We start from the raw sequence: 19,324 nt of genomic DNA, 5'->3' as shown, positions 1-19,324 counted from the left end.
TTTGCGGGATGCACGGGGGATATGGTCACTAGTGTAACCAGGAGGTGAGGCCTCATTTAACATAGTAAATTAATCAGGCTTAAGCCATGTTTCAGTCAGGGCAATCACATCAAGATTATGATCAGTGATTAGTTCATTGACTATAACTGCCTTGGAAGTGAGGGATCTAAAATTAAGTAGCCCTATTTTGAGATGTGAGGTATCATGATCTCTTTCAATAATGGCAGGAATGGAGGTGGTCTTTATTCTAGTGAGATTGCTAAGGCGAACACCGCCATGTTTAGTTTTGCCCAACCTAGGTCGAGGCACAGACATGGTCTCAATGGGGATAGCTGAGCTGACTACACTGACTGTGCTAATGGCAGACTCCACTAAGCTGGCAGGCTGGCTAACAGCCTGCTGCCTGGCCTGCACCCTAATCACACCCTAATCAATCTACACACAATACCCCAAAATGACAACGCAAAAACAAGTTAAGAACATTTTGCAAATTTATTACAAATAAAAACCAGAAATGTCACATTTACATAAGTATTCAGACCCTTCACTCAGCAATTTGTTGAAGCACTGTTGGCAGGGATTACAGTTTTGCGTCTTCTTGGGTATGACACTACTGTTGTAACTTTAATGGGTCACAGAGTTCATGTTTGAGTTAATTCATCGAGCTCTATCTAAAGATATTTGTAATTGTATTAGAATTTGTGTGTTGGAGATTGAGAGAACTACATACATATTTTGTTCTGGTTAGTATTGAATTAGGCTTTTGACTGCAAGTTCCAGAATGCCTTGCGACAGGAAGTAGAGAACGCGCTAGTTAAGTGCAATTGACAGGTGATTATCCTGACTCCTTAGCGCTAGCAACTCATTATTCATTGTTCTGTAGAATGTAAAGTTTGTAAATGTAACGTGAACAAGTATTATTACTAAAAGAAGCTTTCATATCAAACCCGACGTCCTGAGTCATTACTTTGAAGATAGTTATTCTATAACTACTTTTCTCCAAAAAGTACTATCTTTGTCCCCATGTGCAGTTGCAAACCGTAGTCTGGCTTTTTTATGGTGGTTTTGGAGCAGTGGCTTCTTCCTTGCTGAGCGGCCTTTCAGGTTATGTCGATATAGGACTCGTTTTACTGTGGATATAGATACTTTTGTACCTGTTTCCTCCAGCATCTTCACAAGGTCCTTTGCTGCTGTTCTGGGATTGATTTGCACTTTTCGCACCAAAATACGTTCATCTCTAGGAAACAGAACGCGTCTCCTTCCTGAGTGGTATGACGGCTGCGTGGTCCCATGGTGTTTATACGTACTATTGTTTGTATAGATGAACGTGGTACCTTCAGGCGTTTGGATATTGCTCCCAAGGATGACCCAGACTTGTGGAGGTCTACAATTCTTTTTTTCTGATGTCTTGGCTGATTTCTTTTGATTTTCCCATGATGTCAAACAGAGGCAGTGAGTTTGAAGGTAGACCTTGAAATACATCTACAGGTACACCTCCAATTGACTCAAATTATGTCAATTAGCCTATCAGAAGCTTCTAAAGCCATGACATAATTTTCTGGAATTTTCCAAGCTGTTTAAAGGAACAGTCAACTTAGTGTATGTACTGACTCACTGGAATTGTGATACAGTGAAATAATCTGTCTGTAAACAGTTGTTGGAAAAATTACTTGTCATGCACGAAATAGATGTCCTAACCGACTTGCCAAAATTATAGATTGTTAAGAAGAAGTTTGTGGAGTGGTTGAAAAACTAGTTTTAATTACTCCAACCTAAGTGTGTGTAAATTTTCGACCTAAAATGTAGTCTCAAGGTCAATGAGGATAGTGGATGTGAGGGTTTAAGTGAGATTGCTTATAACAGTGCCACCTATAGGCCAATCAGTACCATTCTTTTTGACGAAGTTACTCATTGTGTGCTAAAGTTTTGACCATATCAAGGACAAATAATAATCTAAGAATAACAATAGCTTCGCTGTGATCCCCTCTCAACTTTATTTGTATAGCGCTTTTCAATGCAAGTGCTTCACATCATAAAATAGAAGTACTTACAAAGAAACAAAGACGGGAGGAAGGAGAATGAAAAAAGATGGCCAAATAAAGTCATACATTAAAAGCATCTTTATAAAAATGTATATTCAGCAGGGATTTAAAGCTACTTTGTTGGGGAACCGACCAAATTCAGAGAGATTAGACCTTTCATTCCCGTTGAAAGCAAGTCTACAAAGCGGTAGATCTGTTCTGTGTGTGCTATTTCTATGCTTCCCGTTCTGAAGTTTTGTTTTTGCGTCTTTTGGTTTTGTACACCAGCTTCAAACAGCTGAATATACTGAACAAAAATATATAAACGCAACATGTAAAGTGTTGGTTTCATGAGCTGAATAAAAGATCCCAGATATTTTACATACATACCAAGCTTTTTTCTCATGTTGAGCACATTTGTTTATATCCCTGTTATTGAGCATTTCTCCTTTGCCAAGATAATCCATCTACCCGACAGGTGTGGCATATCAAGAATCTGGTTAAACAGCATTATCATTTCACAGGTGCACCTTGTGCTGGGGACAAAAGGCTGCTCTAAAATGTGCAGTTTTGTCACACAGCACAATGCCAAGTTTTGAGGGAATGTGCAATTGGCAAGCTGACTGCAGGAATGTCTACCAGAGCTGTTGCCAGATAATTTAATGTTAATTTCTCTACCATAAACCGTATCCAATGTTGTTTTAGAGAATTTGGCAATACGTCCCACCGGCCTCACAACCGCATACCACGTGTATGGTGGTGTGTGGGCGAGCGGTTTGCCGACGTAAACGTTGTGAACAGAGTGCCCCATGGTGGCGATGGGGTTATGGTATGGGCAGGCATAAGCTACGGACAACAAACACAATTGCATTTTATCGATGGCAATTTGAATGCACAAAAATACCGTGACGAATACCGTTTTTTAAAGGTATCTGACCAACAGCTGCTTATCTGTATTCCCAGTCATGTAAAATCCATAGTTTATGGCCTAATGAATTTATTTCAATTGACTGATTTCCTCATATGAACTTTAACTCAGTAAAATAAGTGACGTTGCATGTAGGGTTTTATTTTTGTTGAGTATACAATATTTTTGGTTATGGAAAATGTATTTCACAGCAGTTTAGATGGTACAATGATTCTCAACTCAATGAATGCTTGTTTTGTCTCACAAACTGACATTAGGCGAACTATTAGAATTTTAGCAACCAGGAAATGGCAGCGCGATTTCTGCATGGTGCATCTTTAGTCACTGAATCTGCAAGCCCATGTTTTTTTTTTTTTATGGATATTCTCCATTCAAAGGGCTTCTTAGTCCAAGACTAGGCTTTATATCTGTCCGGGAAACCGCCCCTTTTGGGATGCGCATGCCATTAGAAGTGTTCAAGTAGAAGTTGGAATTCGTACTTGGTGAAACTGCCACATCCATTTGCGACATTACAACTACAAAGAAGTTAGTTCAAACAACGCATACTGTTTTCTTCCCTCGGACGTCATTGCATGTGTGATAGAACAGCAGAGTGTACTTTTTTTGTTGTTGCTACGATGCTGGATGCTCATCTGGTTTCATTAACAAAAACAATAATACATGCGCTGAGGTGAACAGTAGCACTGTTTCACCTTATGCAGATTTCAGCTTTAAGGTATTCATATTTCTTTATGCATATGAGATTGTGACATTATGCATATATGAGAAAGATGTGTCAAAGCAGAAATGACCCTTTTGTTGCATTGTTGAGAAGTTGTTTTTTTAAGCCTTAGAAATGTGTTGTCCCCAGGTGAAGCCCCTGATCTGGATTGAGTCTGTGATAGAGAAACACTCTCACAGCAGGATCGAGTACATGATTAAGGTAAACACCAGCCCTGCAACGTTACCCAGCAGCTAAGATAACAGTATGCTTAGGTATCAAATCAATAGTTAACCACGAAGCTATCATAAACACAATAAGCATGATCTTCTGAAATACAATATATTGATCTCACTCACTCAGGCTAAGAGTCAGTTCAAGAGGCGGTCCACAGCCAACAATGTGGAGATCCACATTCCAGTTCCCACAGATGCCGACTCGCCCAAGTTCAAGACCACGGTGGGCAGTGTCAAGTGGATCCCAGAGAACAGCGAGGTCATCTGGTCCATTAAGTCATTCCCGGTGAGTACAACAACACACTGGACTGCATGCTAAAGTAGACCATATTTTTCAAAGTGGGGTTCTTTGAGTGACTGATCATCATAACCACAAATACAGATCTCAAGTGTCACAACTAACCTGGATAAATGTATGTATAAAACAACACCATGATCCTAACTGTTGCTCTTTTGTCTTGTCCCAGGGGGGTAAGGAGTATCTGATGAGGGCCCACTTCGGTCTGCCCAGTGTGGAAGCAGAGGACAAGGAGGGGAAGCCCCCCATCAGTGTCAAGTTTGAGATCCCCTACTTCACTACTTCTGGCATCCAGGTAAGATGCCTTCCTTGCTGCAGTACCTCTTTTATCCACCAGGGGTGTCTCTTGTTGCTTTTAGTAGTGGGAAACTGGTAATCATTCTAACACATGATGGAGCTATTGTAACATATGAGGTCTGCCTGTTCAAGCTGAGACCTGAGGTGTGTCTGGTTTGGTGCGCTTGGTTTGCTGCTTCGGGTACTGGTGCTGTTTGTATGTGGTATTTTGACTACAGACTATATGACACTGTCAGTTAACACAGGGAGAACATCATCCCTTCATCACCATAGTGTTTGCCTGGTGGGTCTCTGTCAGAGATGTTGGCCTCTCTGTCACTAAGCTACACTGGAGAGCTTAGGAGTTGACAAGTTGCTCTCTTTCTGGGAAACAGCAGAATGTGTGCACTGTATCCAGAAAGATCTGCACAGGTGCTGTATAGCCAGCATCAGGCAATTGCCCAAAAATAAAAACACGATCCACACACACTGCTTTTAGCACTCAAAATTGCCTTGTTGTATTGAGACATTGTTTTGACAAATACTGTGACATAATGGTCAAAAGCTTGTTGATGGGATGGTTAAGTGAAGAACAATTAGAACAATCCCCTGATCGATCCAATCAACCTCCAGATCTGCCACCAGGGAAATGACTTCGTAGCCCAGAGAATCAAAGGAAAGCCTTTTCATTGGCTCAGAGGAGGTTCTCTCGCCTCGTGTCTTTGTATGCCCTCAGGGCAGCCTAAATTTGTCGGGGCATGGACTGGGCAAGGTGTCGAAAGCATTTCACAGGGATATTGGCCCATGTTGACTCCAATGCTTCCCACAGTTGTGACTCATTTCTCTGAACAGGTGGGAAAAAAACCATCACCAAATTCACTGGGAGAACTTTACATAGGATGAAGATGCAGTACTCCGGCACCTCCGTACTACCTGTTGTTGGGGTTGATTGGTGTGGTGGGTCCGTGGGGGGCTTTTGACCATTTCTTTGGATTCCTCATGTCGAACTCGTTGTTAGAAAAAGTTTCATCCAAATCAGATGTTAGTTTCTATATTTATTGAATATGATATGAATCCTATAAATTAAAATGGTCAATTTGGGTGCAATCAATTAGTTTAATTTCTCAGATCAAATTATATTTCAACAGAATGTTGCAATTATGGTAATTGTATCTGTTTCTAACAAACAATTTCAGACCAATCTGAGATGGTGGGTGTCAATCCTCTAGTGCTTTCTGAGGTGAAACAACCCGTATCATGTTTTGCACTGGACGCAGCACATTCAATAACATCCCACACATAATTGAGAGGCAGGGGATTAAATTACACTTTGCTAGAATTTCTCTGGAAATCAGGAAATTTTGGCACTAATGGAAAATGGGGACTTTGTAATGAAAGCAAGCGATGGAGATATTGACAGTGTCTTCCTGTTATGTTCTACCAGAGAACGGTCACTGAAAGGTTTCATCATCACTCCAAGATGCTCTCGTTAACGTAGCAACACGTAGGCCTACTTAACCCCAGTAATGGCACCTTGAGGAAAGAGTTGCTTGTAAACCGCAGCTCCTCAAAATAACTCACTCAACCAGAGATCAATGGAGACATCATCAGAGAGATGCCGCTGGAAGCTGCTATTTAGGGCGTTTGATTGAGCTACTGTGTTTTTTGGCTCTAGCTGACCCCAAGGCCGCTTCGCTGGTGTTCCAGGTCCTCTTGAATTGTGCAGAACCCCTGAACCCACCGCACGCCACCAAGGATCTCTTCTAGCATGGAGGGAACGTTTAGGCAGCTTGGACTTATCTTGTGAAATCCATAGATTAGGGCTAAATGTAATTTATTTCAATTGACTTATATGAACTCTAAGCCAGTAAAATTGTTTCATGTTGCGTTTATATTTTTGTTCAATCTAGTTTATCAACATTTTAAGCAAAAAAATCTGATCTGTTGTATGAGCCTCATTGCTTTTAAAATGTTTTTGGATGTAGCGTAGGCCTACTGGTTGTTTGGGATCAATCATCTGACAACTCTGTCTGTTTGGAATAAGTTATTTCTTTCTCGCACAGAACAACAAGCTGACCAATAGAATAGGTATACTTTTCTACTATGGAGGATAGTAAGATTGACTTAGGTTTGTGATTTTGCTGTTCGTTACTCATCTTGTTGGCTGAGGAAAAGTAAATGTGGACCGTTATTCTAACATCTTCAAATTGGGATCGGAATTCGTTAAGGACGCACACTATTGCATCCTGTTCTGTTAAAATGAATTAGGCCTACTATAATCTGCATGTGATTTCATTCATTCTGAGCATTGTGGGTTGACGCCCTAATCAGGTCATGCACCCAATGCATATTGGTCCGGTACATTTCTTAAATGTCCAGTAAATTAAAATGCTGCCAGTCAAGTGTCCGGCGTCACATTTTCCTAACAGAAACCCTGGTGTGTGGGCGTATGTGTGCGTGCCTCTGCGTATGCCTGGCTACATGTGTGAGTGTATGTGTGCGAATGTGCGTGCTTACTCTCCACGCTCCCTTGTCTCGCACACGACACGCGGCACCAGCAACAAAAAGAAAGAGGAACCACATCATCAGCTCCTTAATTAGACAGTGTGGTATATCAGAGCGTATCAAAGTGGTGTTTAACCCCACTGCCAGGCATACAGGCAGATGTGCATCAAGCTCCCCAGCCATACCCCATCTGAGGTAGAAAAGGGAAGTTTAACACCAGAGTGGTTGGACTGCTGTAGAGGCAGGGGCAGCATTTTTTCTTTATAGCCTGCTGATGGTAGGGGAGCCACATCAGGGCTCATCTGTCCCCCTCTAGGGGATAATTACAGCTAGGTTCTCCTCCCCTCAGACACAGTGGCGTGACCCACCAGCCCCTCAGAGATGTACTCCATATAGGCCCAGTCAACCACCAGAACAGAACACATGACCAACTGCAAGTATTCATGTACTATAAAATGTACAATAAATACATCATAGTCCATATTATGTTTGTACTGTGTATGAAAATAAGAATTGTGTTTGGCACAGACATCATGACAGATATCCTGAAAAGTAGATATTATTGTGTGGTACTATTCAGGTGCCCAAGAAATTGATTGATGGATGTGCCTTTGCTGTAAGTTTTGTAAGCACATGATCATTTGATCTTAATTTGATGTACATTAAGTTGTTCCTGTTTTGGGGTGGCACAGGTATACTAGTGGTTAGATCGTTGGGCCTGTAACCGAAAGGTTGCTGGATCGAATCCCCAAGCTGACATGGTAAAGATCTGTGAACGAAGCAGTTAACCCACTGTAGGCCGTCATTTGTAAATAAGAATTTGTTCTTAACTGACTTGCCTAGTTAAATAAAGGTTACATTTTTTTTATTTCTGTTTATTTATTTTATTATCAAACATCTATCAGTAGGTAGTAGAGCTGTCATGTAGACCTAGTTGTTTCAAAGAAGAACTTCAAAAACAAGTTGTTTATTGGACCCTGGTTGACAGGTTCAGTGCCTATTTTAGCTTCAGCATTAATTGAAGCTATTAATTTGATCAGCATGAGGCAAAGAGCTATTGAAATGGTGAATGATCTACCAGAGCCTGAAGAAAGCTCTTATAAACAACTACTGTCTCGATACAGAATGTGAATACAATCAGAGAAATCCTTGAAGACTGAGGACACATTCATCCCCAAGCTAAATATGCTGTATTTCAAGAGGGTGTCCTTGAAATATGGCATATTTAGCTTGCTCCAAATGTGTCTGAAACTTTTATACCGACTGTGTGAAAAATGTTGCCAAATCGTGCCTGCTTTGGTCTTACAGTAGTTTATAACAACAAACATCTAAAATTGTAAGGCTCCAGACAACTTAGACATAGAGTATAGTAGGCTACACCTCGATTTAGCTGTTTTATTACAGAATCGTATCAGCCAACCTTGTTACTGTCTGTGACTAACTGGTAGTGTAGGAATATGGAGCTACCAATTTCACCACAGGCCATGTAGAGTTGTAGACAGGTCAACTAATGTTGGAGATGTCAGAAGGAGAATAATGCTTTGTCCTTGTTTCACCCTGTGGGTACTATTTCTGTATCTCTGGCAGTTTCTCACTATGACTCTTGATGACTAAAACTTTAGAAACTGTGAAATATTAGGGAACTTTGAATAGGCTCAGTTATGGTACCACGTTTAGGCAAGATGAGACTAAAGGTTAGTGTGATTCTTGCTGATTTTAAAGTATGAATGTATCAAGGCCAAGAGTGTGCAAAGCTGTCAAGACAAAGGGTGGCTACTTTGAAGAATCTCAAATATAGAATATATTTTGATTTGTTTAACACTTATTTGCTTACTACATGATTCCATACGTGTTATTTCATAGTGTTGATGTCTTCACTATTATTCTACAATGTAGAAAATTGTAAAAAATTAAGAAAAACCCTTGAATGAGTAGGTGTGTCAACTTTTGACCGGTACTGTACGTCATTCATAATCTTTATTGCTATGTAGGTCTATGTATGAGCTGGTAGCACAATTGAGGTTAGCTAGGGACACTGTCAGTGATAACCACCAGGCCTTTCTGAATCGGCCTTGTAGGCTTGCTTTAACTGCTAGCACTCCTGTTCTGCCAATGACAACCACTGGACCTGACTGATGTTAGCTTTAACATGCCAGCACTGAGATCCTCCTGTTCTCACAATGAGAAGAGCCTCTACTGTCTAGACTGCAGACACACACACACACACACACACTCACACCGCTCTGAGACAGTTCAGACAGTCCTCCCATATGCATATAGACCTATTCATTTTGCATTGTGTATCGGTCGTGTGATCTGCCTCAAACACCCTTTAGATCTTAAATTACACTTGGAATTGGCATTGTGCTCAAATGGGAGGAGATTTACAGCTCACAGTCCAAATACAGCGCTAGTCTGACATGAATAATGTCAAGTCAGCAGACAGATTTACCTCGGTGGAGTAAATTATGTGTTTGTATCCTACTAGGTTGCCTTTGCACCAGTTTATGGGATCACAGCCTTTTCATAGGGGAATGCAGCAGCCCACCCTCTGTAACCATTTGGTATTTTATTAGGATCCCCATTAGCTGTTGCGAAAGCAGCAGCTACTCTTCCTGGGGTCCACACAAAACATGACATAATATCGAACATTAATAGACAAGAACAGCTCAAGGACAGAACTACATCAATTGTTTCTTTGTTGCCTGTTATGAGACAAATCAATCTTGTGTGTCTTGGAGGTAGGTTGTGCCCTAGTACTTGCAGTGTTCACACCTTTCTGAGAGGAAGATCAAATATTTATTTTGGGTGGCCAACTGCATGCCTGTTGCATCTTCATCAGGACCACCAGACAGATCAGACTTAGAGGTTCTCATTGAGGAGCCTTTAAGGGCCGGTGATGTCCTGGCTTTCTTCATTATGGCCCAGTTATGATTGATGGTACCCTTGGTGTAAAGTGTTTCACTCCCTAATGCAAAAACTATCATCTTCCACATATGGTGTTGATAAAAAGCTCAGTATTTATGTGAAGAGAGCTGGGCTGCGGTGTGGTGTGCTGAGTCCATTTACACATTGTCAAATCTGCCTGTCAGTGTAATTCTCTGGGCTGTTATTGCAAGTGTTTTATCTTGGGGAAGATTTAAGACTTAATCCCCCCCACTCTCTATCTGTTAGAATCTCTGGATGCCTGAAGGTGGTCCTCGTTTCAATGAGAGCCCGGCCATGAAACAATGGGGGAATATGAAGCGCAATTAATTATAAGAGCACCACGAAGATAAGCATATTAAAGGGATACTTCTGGATTTTTACATGCTAGCAGTTACCATAGACTCCTAGCCATTGTGCTAACGCTAGTTGGCAATTGCGCTAACGCCGGTTAGCAACTTCCATCAAACTGCACGCAGACATAAAAATGGTATCCACAAGTTCATCTGACTCTAGGGAAGTGGATAAAAGGCGTTATTGGAACAGTTAGCCCCCTCGTGGTATGGCTCAATTTGGATTTGGTAAATTCTTGCTATATGTGTACCCTTGGTGGATCTTATTCAATAGGTTGTAGTTTGAAGAATTAGGATTGGGAAGTGCTAGTTCCCCACCTTTTGTTTTAATATCAAATGTTCTTAACCACTTCTTCATACCAGCTTGTTTCTGGAATGTGAGAAGTTCTCATCTGCAGACATTGACTTGTGTTGCAGCCAGGGCATATTTGACCTTTGTGGTTGTTGCCTGAAACATGGCATTGTTAAAGTTAGTATTTGAGTGAATATAAACAATAAAATCATCCTGGTAAAAACAATACAGTATCATATACAGTAAACCTGATTTTGTTCTATTCGTTATAGTGTACTTTACAACCCCTCCCCCCACCTTCCTCACTTGAAACACGGTTTGCTCTGTGTGATGAAAGACATGTTTTGTGAAAACGTTTGCTCACTCTTGTTTTTAGGTGCGCTACCTGAAGATCATTGAGAAGAGTGGCTACCAGGCTCTGCCATGGGTTCGATACATCACACAGAACGGGGGTAAGGTTGAACATTCTCCACACATGTAGTAATAATAATAAGCATTCACACTCTTCTCTCAAAGAAGACTTCATCTCATTCCATTATACTGTAATAATGATCTCTCATTATCATACCACCCACTAAACATCTGCATGTAAAACACCGTCATCTACCATCAATCCTATGTGTTGAATTGTGCATGTATCTGAACAGCCATGTGGCTCTGCTCCGGTCCTCCGTGGTTCCATTGGCGCTTCTACTCTGTTGCCCCTCACATTAAATGTCTTGGCCTTTTTATTGGTTTCAATAGTTTTAGTAATTGCAGCACTGAATGTTGCTTCAGGGACCTTTTTTTCTCTCCCTGCCATGGACTACATCTAGGAGACACACTGCTAGCAAGGGGTCTGTAATGCCAGTAGATTTGGTTATTTTCTCTCCCCTCTTCTACTGTACAGTACATCATGTTGTGAGGTTCTACAGTACAGTCTGCAGTCCATCTCTCTCCAGGCCTCTCTTCCTGATAAGGTTATCTGTGCAGATGGTCTGAGACAGGGCCCCTCCCACCTCTGATTGGCAGGAAGGAAGTAGCCAGGCAATAGCGTTGTTCTTGGCGGCCGCTGGCCAGCTGTCATACGGTACTACACCCCATCGAATGGCTGTCTGAATTATAAGCAGAGCAAACCCAGCCAATATTAATTATCTCCGATATCAACCAGAGGAAGGCATTCATCTCCACTCGACTGGGCGCTTGTTTTGATACTTTGTCAATCAGGGGGGGTTGAATCTTTTGGTCCGGGCAGTCTTTTTGTCTGCTCTGTGCAAGGTCAGACTACAGTTCCTGGGTCTGTTTTTGTCTGCGTGTGTGAATTGAAGATACAGTTGAAGACTAGCCTATTTGGAATCACTGACTCGCTGATGGAATTCATGTCAATCTTTTTACTACAATAAAACTGACAAACTGTATCTCCAGTAGGGTTGGGCGGTATCCAGGGTATGACATTCAGGTAAATTTGTCAGTGGCGGGCCGGGCCAGTACCAAGTGGCATGCAGAATTCAATAGTGGGTGATTTCATGTTTCATTTGCAGTCTGGGCAAGTACCTTTTTTTTTAAATATTATAGCTAACCATAAAATCTGATATTTACACTATTTACCCCCCCCCCCCCCCCCTTCTCAAGGATGACAATAGCCTTAACATATGAAACTGTTTAAAATGTAATATTCTCCTCTTGAAATGAGCCCAATAATATATTGCAATATCTTTTAGGGTGTGTACATGAACCATATTATCAGGCAGGTGTGCTATTATAGCAATAAGCATTATCACCTGAAGTCAGATGGGTGTAGCATGGTGACTACATGGCTGAAGAATGGGGTTGCTCTTCTGCATTGTTAACCACAATACGCTATTCATTAGCTAGGCCACACTCTAAATGTCATCTTGTTGCTTGCTAAATGTTCTAAAAAAACTCCCAATGTCACTAATAAATAATGTGATTTTGAGTGTTTTATAAATACTGTGTAATTGTGTGCATTTTCCAGTGAATATAGGCCTACCGTTAATGCATTCAATTGGCCGACGCGCTTCCCGCTGGTACTTTTTTTGTTGTCATGCCAGACATCTCGTTTGTAAAACACTGCCAATTGCGGTAAAAATGGAGTTGAAAAATGAATCGTACAGCACTGAAAAGCCATGATCAGGCTCTTTTCAATAATTGCAATCAAAACTGTTGTCTTCCTGAGATTGCAGTTATATGTGTTGTGCAGTGACTGGGCTTATTAGAACATATTTTCCACTCAGCGATCAGCTGTGTGAGGAGTTGTGTGCTTTTGCCACCCAACAATGGATATTCAGCTGATCAACGACATGGCTACTTAACAGCTTCAGGAATTAATCTGTTATTAAACAATTATATAAACTTGACAATCAAGCAGTTCAATAGTGTAGGCCTACATAAACCTTTCTTTGCTAATGACATCGCTGTGTATGATGTCTGATATGAAAAAAGACTGAAAAGCAGGTGGAGGACTTTTTATTCTGTGATTGTGTGGAATCCAAGTGCCGATGTTCAACTCTGAATTGGGCTTCCCGCCTCCGCTGAGATGTGTCCGGCACGAGTATCCAGGACGTAGCCTACTGAGGCGGGGCTCACTCGAGACGGAAAGGGAAGGCTTCCTCCGCTTGGAAACCGAATGCTGATTTAATAAATAGTGTGAAGCGTCAGATATCGGGAAGATTGTTAAGGAATAATTACAAATATAAATTATTATTTTCTGTTTTGAAGTTTGAAAATGTACTGGCTCAAGCGGCCATATGAAAGCTTCATTAACTTGCCCTGGTGAGCTCGGCAGAGGTTGCTGGGCCAGCGGGCAGCCCTGAATGTCGAGCTCTGCCTTAATACCATTCCTGTACCATACTGGGGTATACAGTATTACCAGCAGTGCACACAAGGGCTGCTATTTTCTTTTTTCATTTGTCATACAAAATTAGGAGGCAGAGATCTTTAACCGGGAGGGGATTTATTGACTCTGCTGTAAACAACAAGCTTGATCTTGCAAGTTAGCAAACCAAATGCATCGCTGGAGCCCTGAGCTGGAGATAATTTATTTGGCACATCTTACATAGTTAAGTTATAGTTATAAGCAGTGGCGTAGCATGCACCCCCCTGAGCTTTAGGGTACCTCAAACCCCCCAAAAAACAAAAATATTGACAGCATTTCAAAATAGCCGGGTGTATATGGTATACCGCCCAAGTCTAATCTCCAGTGATCCATTTTCACCAGGAAGTATAATGAGTCCTGGCAATAAGACAGCTCCGTTTTGTCTCAATCCCTCTGAATAGATGAGTTCCACCGCCTTTGTCTGCGAGAAGAGATAAAACCAAGATATGCTGAAGCAGTTAAGTATCAATGCCAGAGGTGCAGAATCATTATTTTGTAAGAGTGGGAAAAAAGGGAAGAAAAACACAGGATGGGGGGAAAAGCTTTGAAGTCCCAGAGGACTGTGAGAACCTGCTAGCGTAGCGAGAGGGGAGGGCCGACCGGAGAGATCTTTGCCAAACGAGGGTGACCCCTCCGGTTTGGGGTTGGCGGATTACGAATGTAGGCAGCCCACAGGGACTACACCTGCTTGCCCTTGCTCTTAAATGTTTGTTACCTTTCGTCACTGGGTTATTGCCAGTGCATTTAGCCAAGGAATGATTTAGGCATGCATATGTGAGTAGGGGAATTTAGCAGTGCTGAAACTGAAAGTGTAATTTTCTCTAAATGGTTCTGATAAGATTTAATATAACAAGCACCAGTGGGTCTGTTGAATTACTCAAGTCAAATCAAATTTTATTAGTCACATGCGCAGAATACAACAGGTGTAGACCTTACAGTGAAGTGTTTACTTACGAGCCCCTAACCGACAGTGCAGTTTAAAAAAATATGGATAAAAGTAACAAGTAATTAAAGAGGAGCAGTAAAACAATAACTGTACAGGGGGGTGCCGGTACAGAGTCAATGTGCGGGGGCACCGGTTAGTTGAGGTAGTATGTACATGTAGGTAGAGTTAATTAAAGTGACTATGCATAGATGACAACAGAGATTGGCAGTGGGAGGGGGGGGCAATGCAAATAGTTTGTGTAGCCATTTGATTAGCTGTTCATGAGTATTATGGCTTGGGGGTAGAAGCTGTTTAGAAGCCTCTTGGACCTGGACTTGGCGCTCCGGTACCGCTTGCTGTGCGGTAGCAGAGAGAACAGTCTGACTAGGGTGGCTGGAGTCTGAAGTCTTAAGTATGGGTGATAGATTTCATACTGGAGAGGTTAGACCTTAACTGTGAGTGGATCGCTGAATACTTACAGTAGATGTACTGCGCATATAGATTAGTCTTTCAATTCTTTAGTTTGACACAGATATAAAAAATTATATTTAAGAACGGTGCCAGCATTGTTGTATCTCACTGTTGTATCTCACCAAAAGGGAAGTTCTAGCCACCCTTTTCCATACTAAGCATATGTATTTGTCATGTGCATGCATGTGTGGCGTATTCCATTAGTTCCACTTAGAGTTTAAAGAATACTCGAGCTTTTGTTTATGTTCCTAATTAATACTAAATCCAACTTTATTGTTCATCAAACCTGTGATTAACTTAATGTGTTTATGTAAGCTGTCACAGCAATCAAGCAACACAGGCGATCACTGATGTGTAATTATAAACTATGTGTGAAGGTGTTTGTAATTAACTGGGAAGACAAGACATCTCATGTAGGCCATCTCATGTAGGCCACCTCATGTACTCTGGGCAGTGCCAAGTTTTAAGTCCACATTCACCCCCAACGGCCCAACTGAATACAAGCCAACGCCACCTGATCTGAGTACTTGCATCATCTTGATGAGCTCTGGATTATAGTTGCCACACTGGGCACCCGTTTCCAGACTGTTTCCTTGCCAGTGTCCACCGCAGACTGCTACCACACAACCATTTTCTTTTATTTTGTTCAAGAAAGTGATGCAACGTTAGCAGCCTTAACTGACAGATGATTCAGTCTGTATTCATTTTAAAGATCAAAAGTAGTTACAAATCCTTAATATTAAGCGTGGCACCCTGTGGTTTTATTAACCTCATCCATTTACATTTACAACTTCAAAGGGAAAGAAGTGAATCATTATTGACCTATGCCTAGCCTATATGACATATCACTCTGTTATCAAACAATGAAAGACGAAGTACTTCAAATTCCACGTTTCATATTACTTTAAAAGAGGAGCAGTGTTATTTTATGGGGAAGTGATACACTTCACTGTACAACAACAAAGCAGTGGCCCGAAGTCAACTAGAGGCCCTGATCTCTTTGGCAGCCTAGTGTTTTCTTCAGGCTGATTGAAAATCCTTGTCAGATTTGCAGAGTGGCTTGGGGGCCTTGACGTGGACTTAGGTCCTGATTGGCATGTTGATGGCGGTTGCTGTGGGGTCACAGGTCTGTGGTTTAGCTTCACCCCTGCACCGACAAGCACTTTGTTGTGGACGACGGCGTGCGAATGGCACATCATCTGCGTGTCCCTGTGTGAGTGTGCAATGGCCAGGAGCCTGAGTCAGCAAAGCCACGCACTGTCTCCATCTCCGCAAGAAGAACTGTGTGCGTACGTTTTTGGGGAGAGGGGCGCATAGGACCAAATTAGAGATCTCCCATGAGCGGGCAGTAAAGGCCTGTAAACACAGCTTATCAATTACCACAGCCAAAGTAGTCCTAGACCTTAAGCTGTCTTATTCTACCCCTTTTAATGTTTTCTCTCAAACGCCATATAGGGAACCAGCATGTGTTTGATGGTTAAGAAGGGGGGAAACCAGTAGAACCATTGTCTAGCCCGTGGCATGTGTTTGCTACAATTTAAAAAATAGTTTATCCATCTGAGTCAGTTATTTAGAATGATGTGAAGACTGGATTAGAGAGTTCTGTTAAAAGTATCATATTTTGTAAGAAATGTCATATTACCGAGTAGTACTATTTTGAAGTTTATTAGTTCTATTAGTTAAATGTTTAGAAAGGGTCAAAAAGTCTTCAGTTTTATGCACATGAAAAAAGTATTTCAAACTAACGATATGAATCCCCACATTTAGAAAGCGAACCGTTGAGTTTCACTAGAAGTAAACATGTTGTGAAATTTAAAGCGTGTGTAGCAGGGACTTGTGGGCGTCTGTGTTAGACTCTTCATAACTATTGAATTTGGCACAGAATTTCTCCAACCACCATCACAAACAAATTACAAATATGTCAGTAGTGTGTTTCAAAGTCAACTCACGTCACAATACTATTGGGCTCCGGGCACTATTGTTCCAATTGCCCTTGGTTCCCCTAGCAACCACAGAAACACTGTTCCACCTTAACCTTTGCACTTAATTGCTCTTAAAGCAGATACGGTTCAAGGCAAATGAAAACCAGATACGCTGGGCTTGGGGGGCAAACCATTTCATCACTCCACGTCTAACGTCTTTTTTTATTACATACATTGAGGCTGTTTCTTAGGCTAAAGAGTGATTTTGGAGAGGTTTCTACTAACAGACGGTACTGATCTCGTTAAATCCGGACCATGCTGCGTGCTTGCCCACATTGTGACGTGTAAGAGGACACACAAAGTCCACAAACATAAAGCAGTACACAAGCCAGTATGTAGGTGGGTGGGGGACTGTGTGGGGGAGTGTGGATCTCATGCTCACCTCTACTCAAAACTCTGAGATTCCTGAACAGATAAGCAGTCAGAACTTGGCCTGAGCAGAGAAACCAAACTCGACACAGCTGTGTGCTTCCCATTGTAAATCTGTGTATTTAAGATGTTTGTTTACAACTCACACTGCCAAGCAAAGCACCAGAGAAACTTAACTCAACATCTCCTTACTTACACAGTATCTTTGGTCTTAGGGAACCAAAATAAGGAAACTTATCCTTGAGCTGGTTCTGCTGGTTTAATCAGTTGTCTCATACATACTTGTCCTCTGTTAGTTTTACAATGGGTGGAGCCAGCTCCCAAGAGACACATCCGGTTTTCTTTTGTTTGGCTCTAGAAATAATATTGAAACACCAATTCATTTTGATGAATTCTTTTCCATTGTGAGTGTTTGAGGTTAAGGTGGAAGGGTAGGAAAACGGCTTCTCTAAGCATTGGCTTTTATGGCCAAACGGATGTATTATATATCAGTCAATATCCATGTATGACTGTGGGCTAAATTGATGTTACCGATTTGGTCACTAATGATATTGGTTTCCATTTTCTTTTCCAGATTACCAGCTCCGAACCCAATAGAAACTGCAGCAGGAAAGGGAAGGGCCCATATTTCTATGGATGGAACATTGTTGGTCACGGATGTGTAATTACTTCTCGTCCTTTTTCATGGACATTTGTTGTCAATTGACTTCATTTGTTTTCTTTTCAAGTTTGAAGTTTGTTTCATGTTTAGTGCCATAATACAAAAATTATATTCCTCTGAAAATGTATAAATATACGTTTTTATTTGGTTCCAGTTGTGCTCTAAAAGTAGTGAGATGTATGATATTTCTATAGTAGGTCAGTTGCAAATAATCAATACAATTGTTGATACTCTACTTACCCCTTTTCCATCTAAATCACCTGCTTGCAATGTGGTCATATATTTTAAAGGTCAATTTCAGGTGTTACAAGTTGAGTGTGACCAACGAAACAGTGAAGTGTTATAAGAAGTTTAATGTGAATTTACACACCGCGTTCGATTTATCGGTTGTCCTGATTACTTAGTGATAGCCTGATGCAAGGCTGAAAAAGCTCTTCAATATATTGTCTGGTCCGGAATCATCGGACATCATAGTCTGTATGGCTGTTATGATGAGAATAAGGTGCATTGGTACATTTGTGCAGATCGAAGTGGGCACTTAAAATGGTCAAACTATAATAAAATATTTGCCACAAGTTTTTATTGCAGTTCCTTTAGGCCACCATTACCTCTGTGAATAATCAAATCCTAAATGTTTATTAGGATGTATTAAGTTGCTAATTAGCTGTTGATACATTTTTATATTTTTGTCATTTTCATCTCTTTTGTTTTCTTATCCTCACATTATTCAGTGGAATACAACATGCTCAATGGAAGGCAACATTTTATAAACCGTTCTGAATGAAGCTAGCTATTAAATGGTATTGTACATTGCTAGCAGATCTTTTAGATTGACTGCCATGGTTGATATAAGTCAATACGTTCTAAAAAACTAGGCCAAAAGCTGTAAACCGCAAATTTGCAAAAACATCCCTATAGTGATCTGACCATCAGATATTTTCTCCCTCATAAAATAAAAATTATATGGTCTTGTTTGCTGTAAACTGATGTTTATGTCCAAATCAGAGACAACAGTCCGAGTGGTTGTAAGTTTGAGGTTTCTCTCTTTCTTGTCCATTCATTTTGATCACAACACCGTTGTGGCCAGAGCTTTTGCATATGCAGAAAATGTATCTGAAAGTGTCATCGATTTTGAAAACTTTTTTTTTTTATACCTTCATTTCACATCCAATTGATCTTTTAAAATGAACATTTTGTTGTACTTCATCATCCAACCAAACTTTTGCTTACTTTATACTTATGGCACAAGGAACCCTTCAATCAGTTAAAATTAGGAAACCTCTTTTAGCAGTGGTATTGACTTCCCTGTATTGTTATCCATATCTTTAAAATCAAGCATCTGGCCTGGGGATCACGTGACCCCTGAACGAGATGGCCGCATGAACTAGGAGCTCTGCACAAGTAGTTTCCAATTCCTAATCTTACCTCCACTTCAAGTTTAAACTCATTTAGCTTTAGTCAAAAATTCATGGCGGCTACAAAAGGTGACACTACAGGTGACATTTTT

The 19,324-nt window shown here is 41.0% G+C and overlaps 1 protein-coding gene across 1 annotated transcript in view; it reads left to right on the top strand.

Moving 5' to 3' along the window:
- Positions 1-18,789, top strand: part of LOC120053764 (AP-1 complex subunit mu-1-like) — a 29,300-nt gene extending 10,511 nt beyond the window's left edge. The window contains exons 8-12 of the mRNA XM_039001003.1: positions 3,800-3,871; positions 4,013-4,171; positions 4,353-4,478; positions 10,911-10,986; positions 17,731-18,789. Of these exons, the coding sequence (XP_038856931.1) occupies positions 3,800-3,871; positions 4,013-4,171; positions 4,353-4,478; positions 10,911-10,986; positions 17,731-17,753 (456 nt within the window). The 3' untranslated portion in view covers positions 17,754-18,789. The remainder of the gene's footprint in view (positions 1-3,799; positions 3,872-4,012; positions 4,172-4,352; positions 4,479-10,910; positions 10,987-17,730) is intronic.
- The last annotated feature ends 535 nt before the right edge of the window (positions 18,790-19,324 follow it).

Source organism: Salvelinus namaycush, chromosome 9 (genome assembly GCF_016432855.1).
Source record: "Salvelinus namaycush isolate Seneca chromosome 9, SaNama_1.0, whole genome shotgun sequence".
NCBI lineage: Eukaryota > Metazoa > Chordata > Actinopteri > Salmoniformes > Salmonidae > Salvelinus > Salvelinus namaycush.
This window is presented reverse-complemented; position numbering and strand designations above follow the sequence as displayed.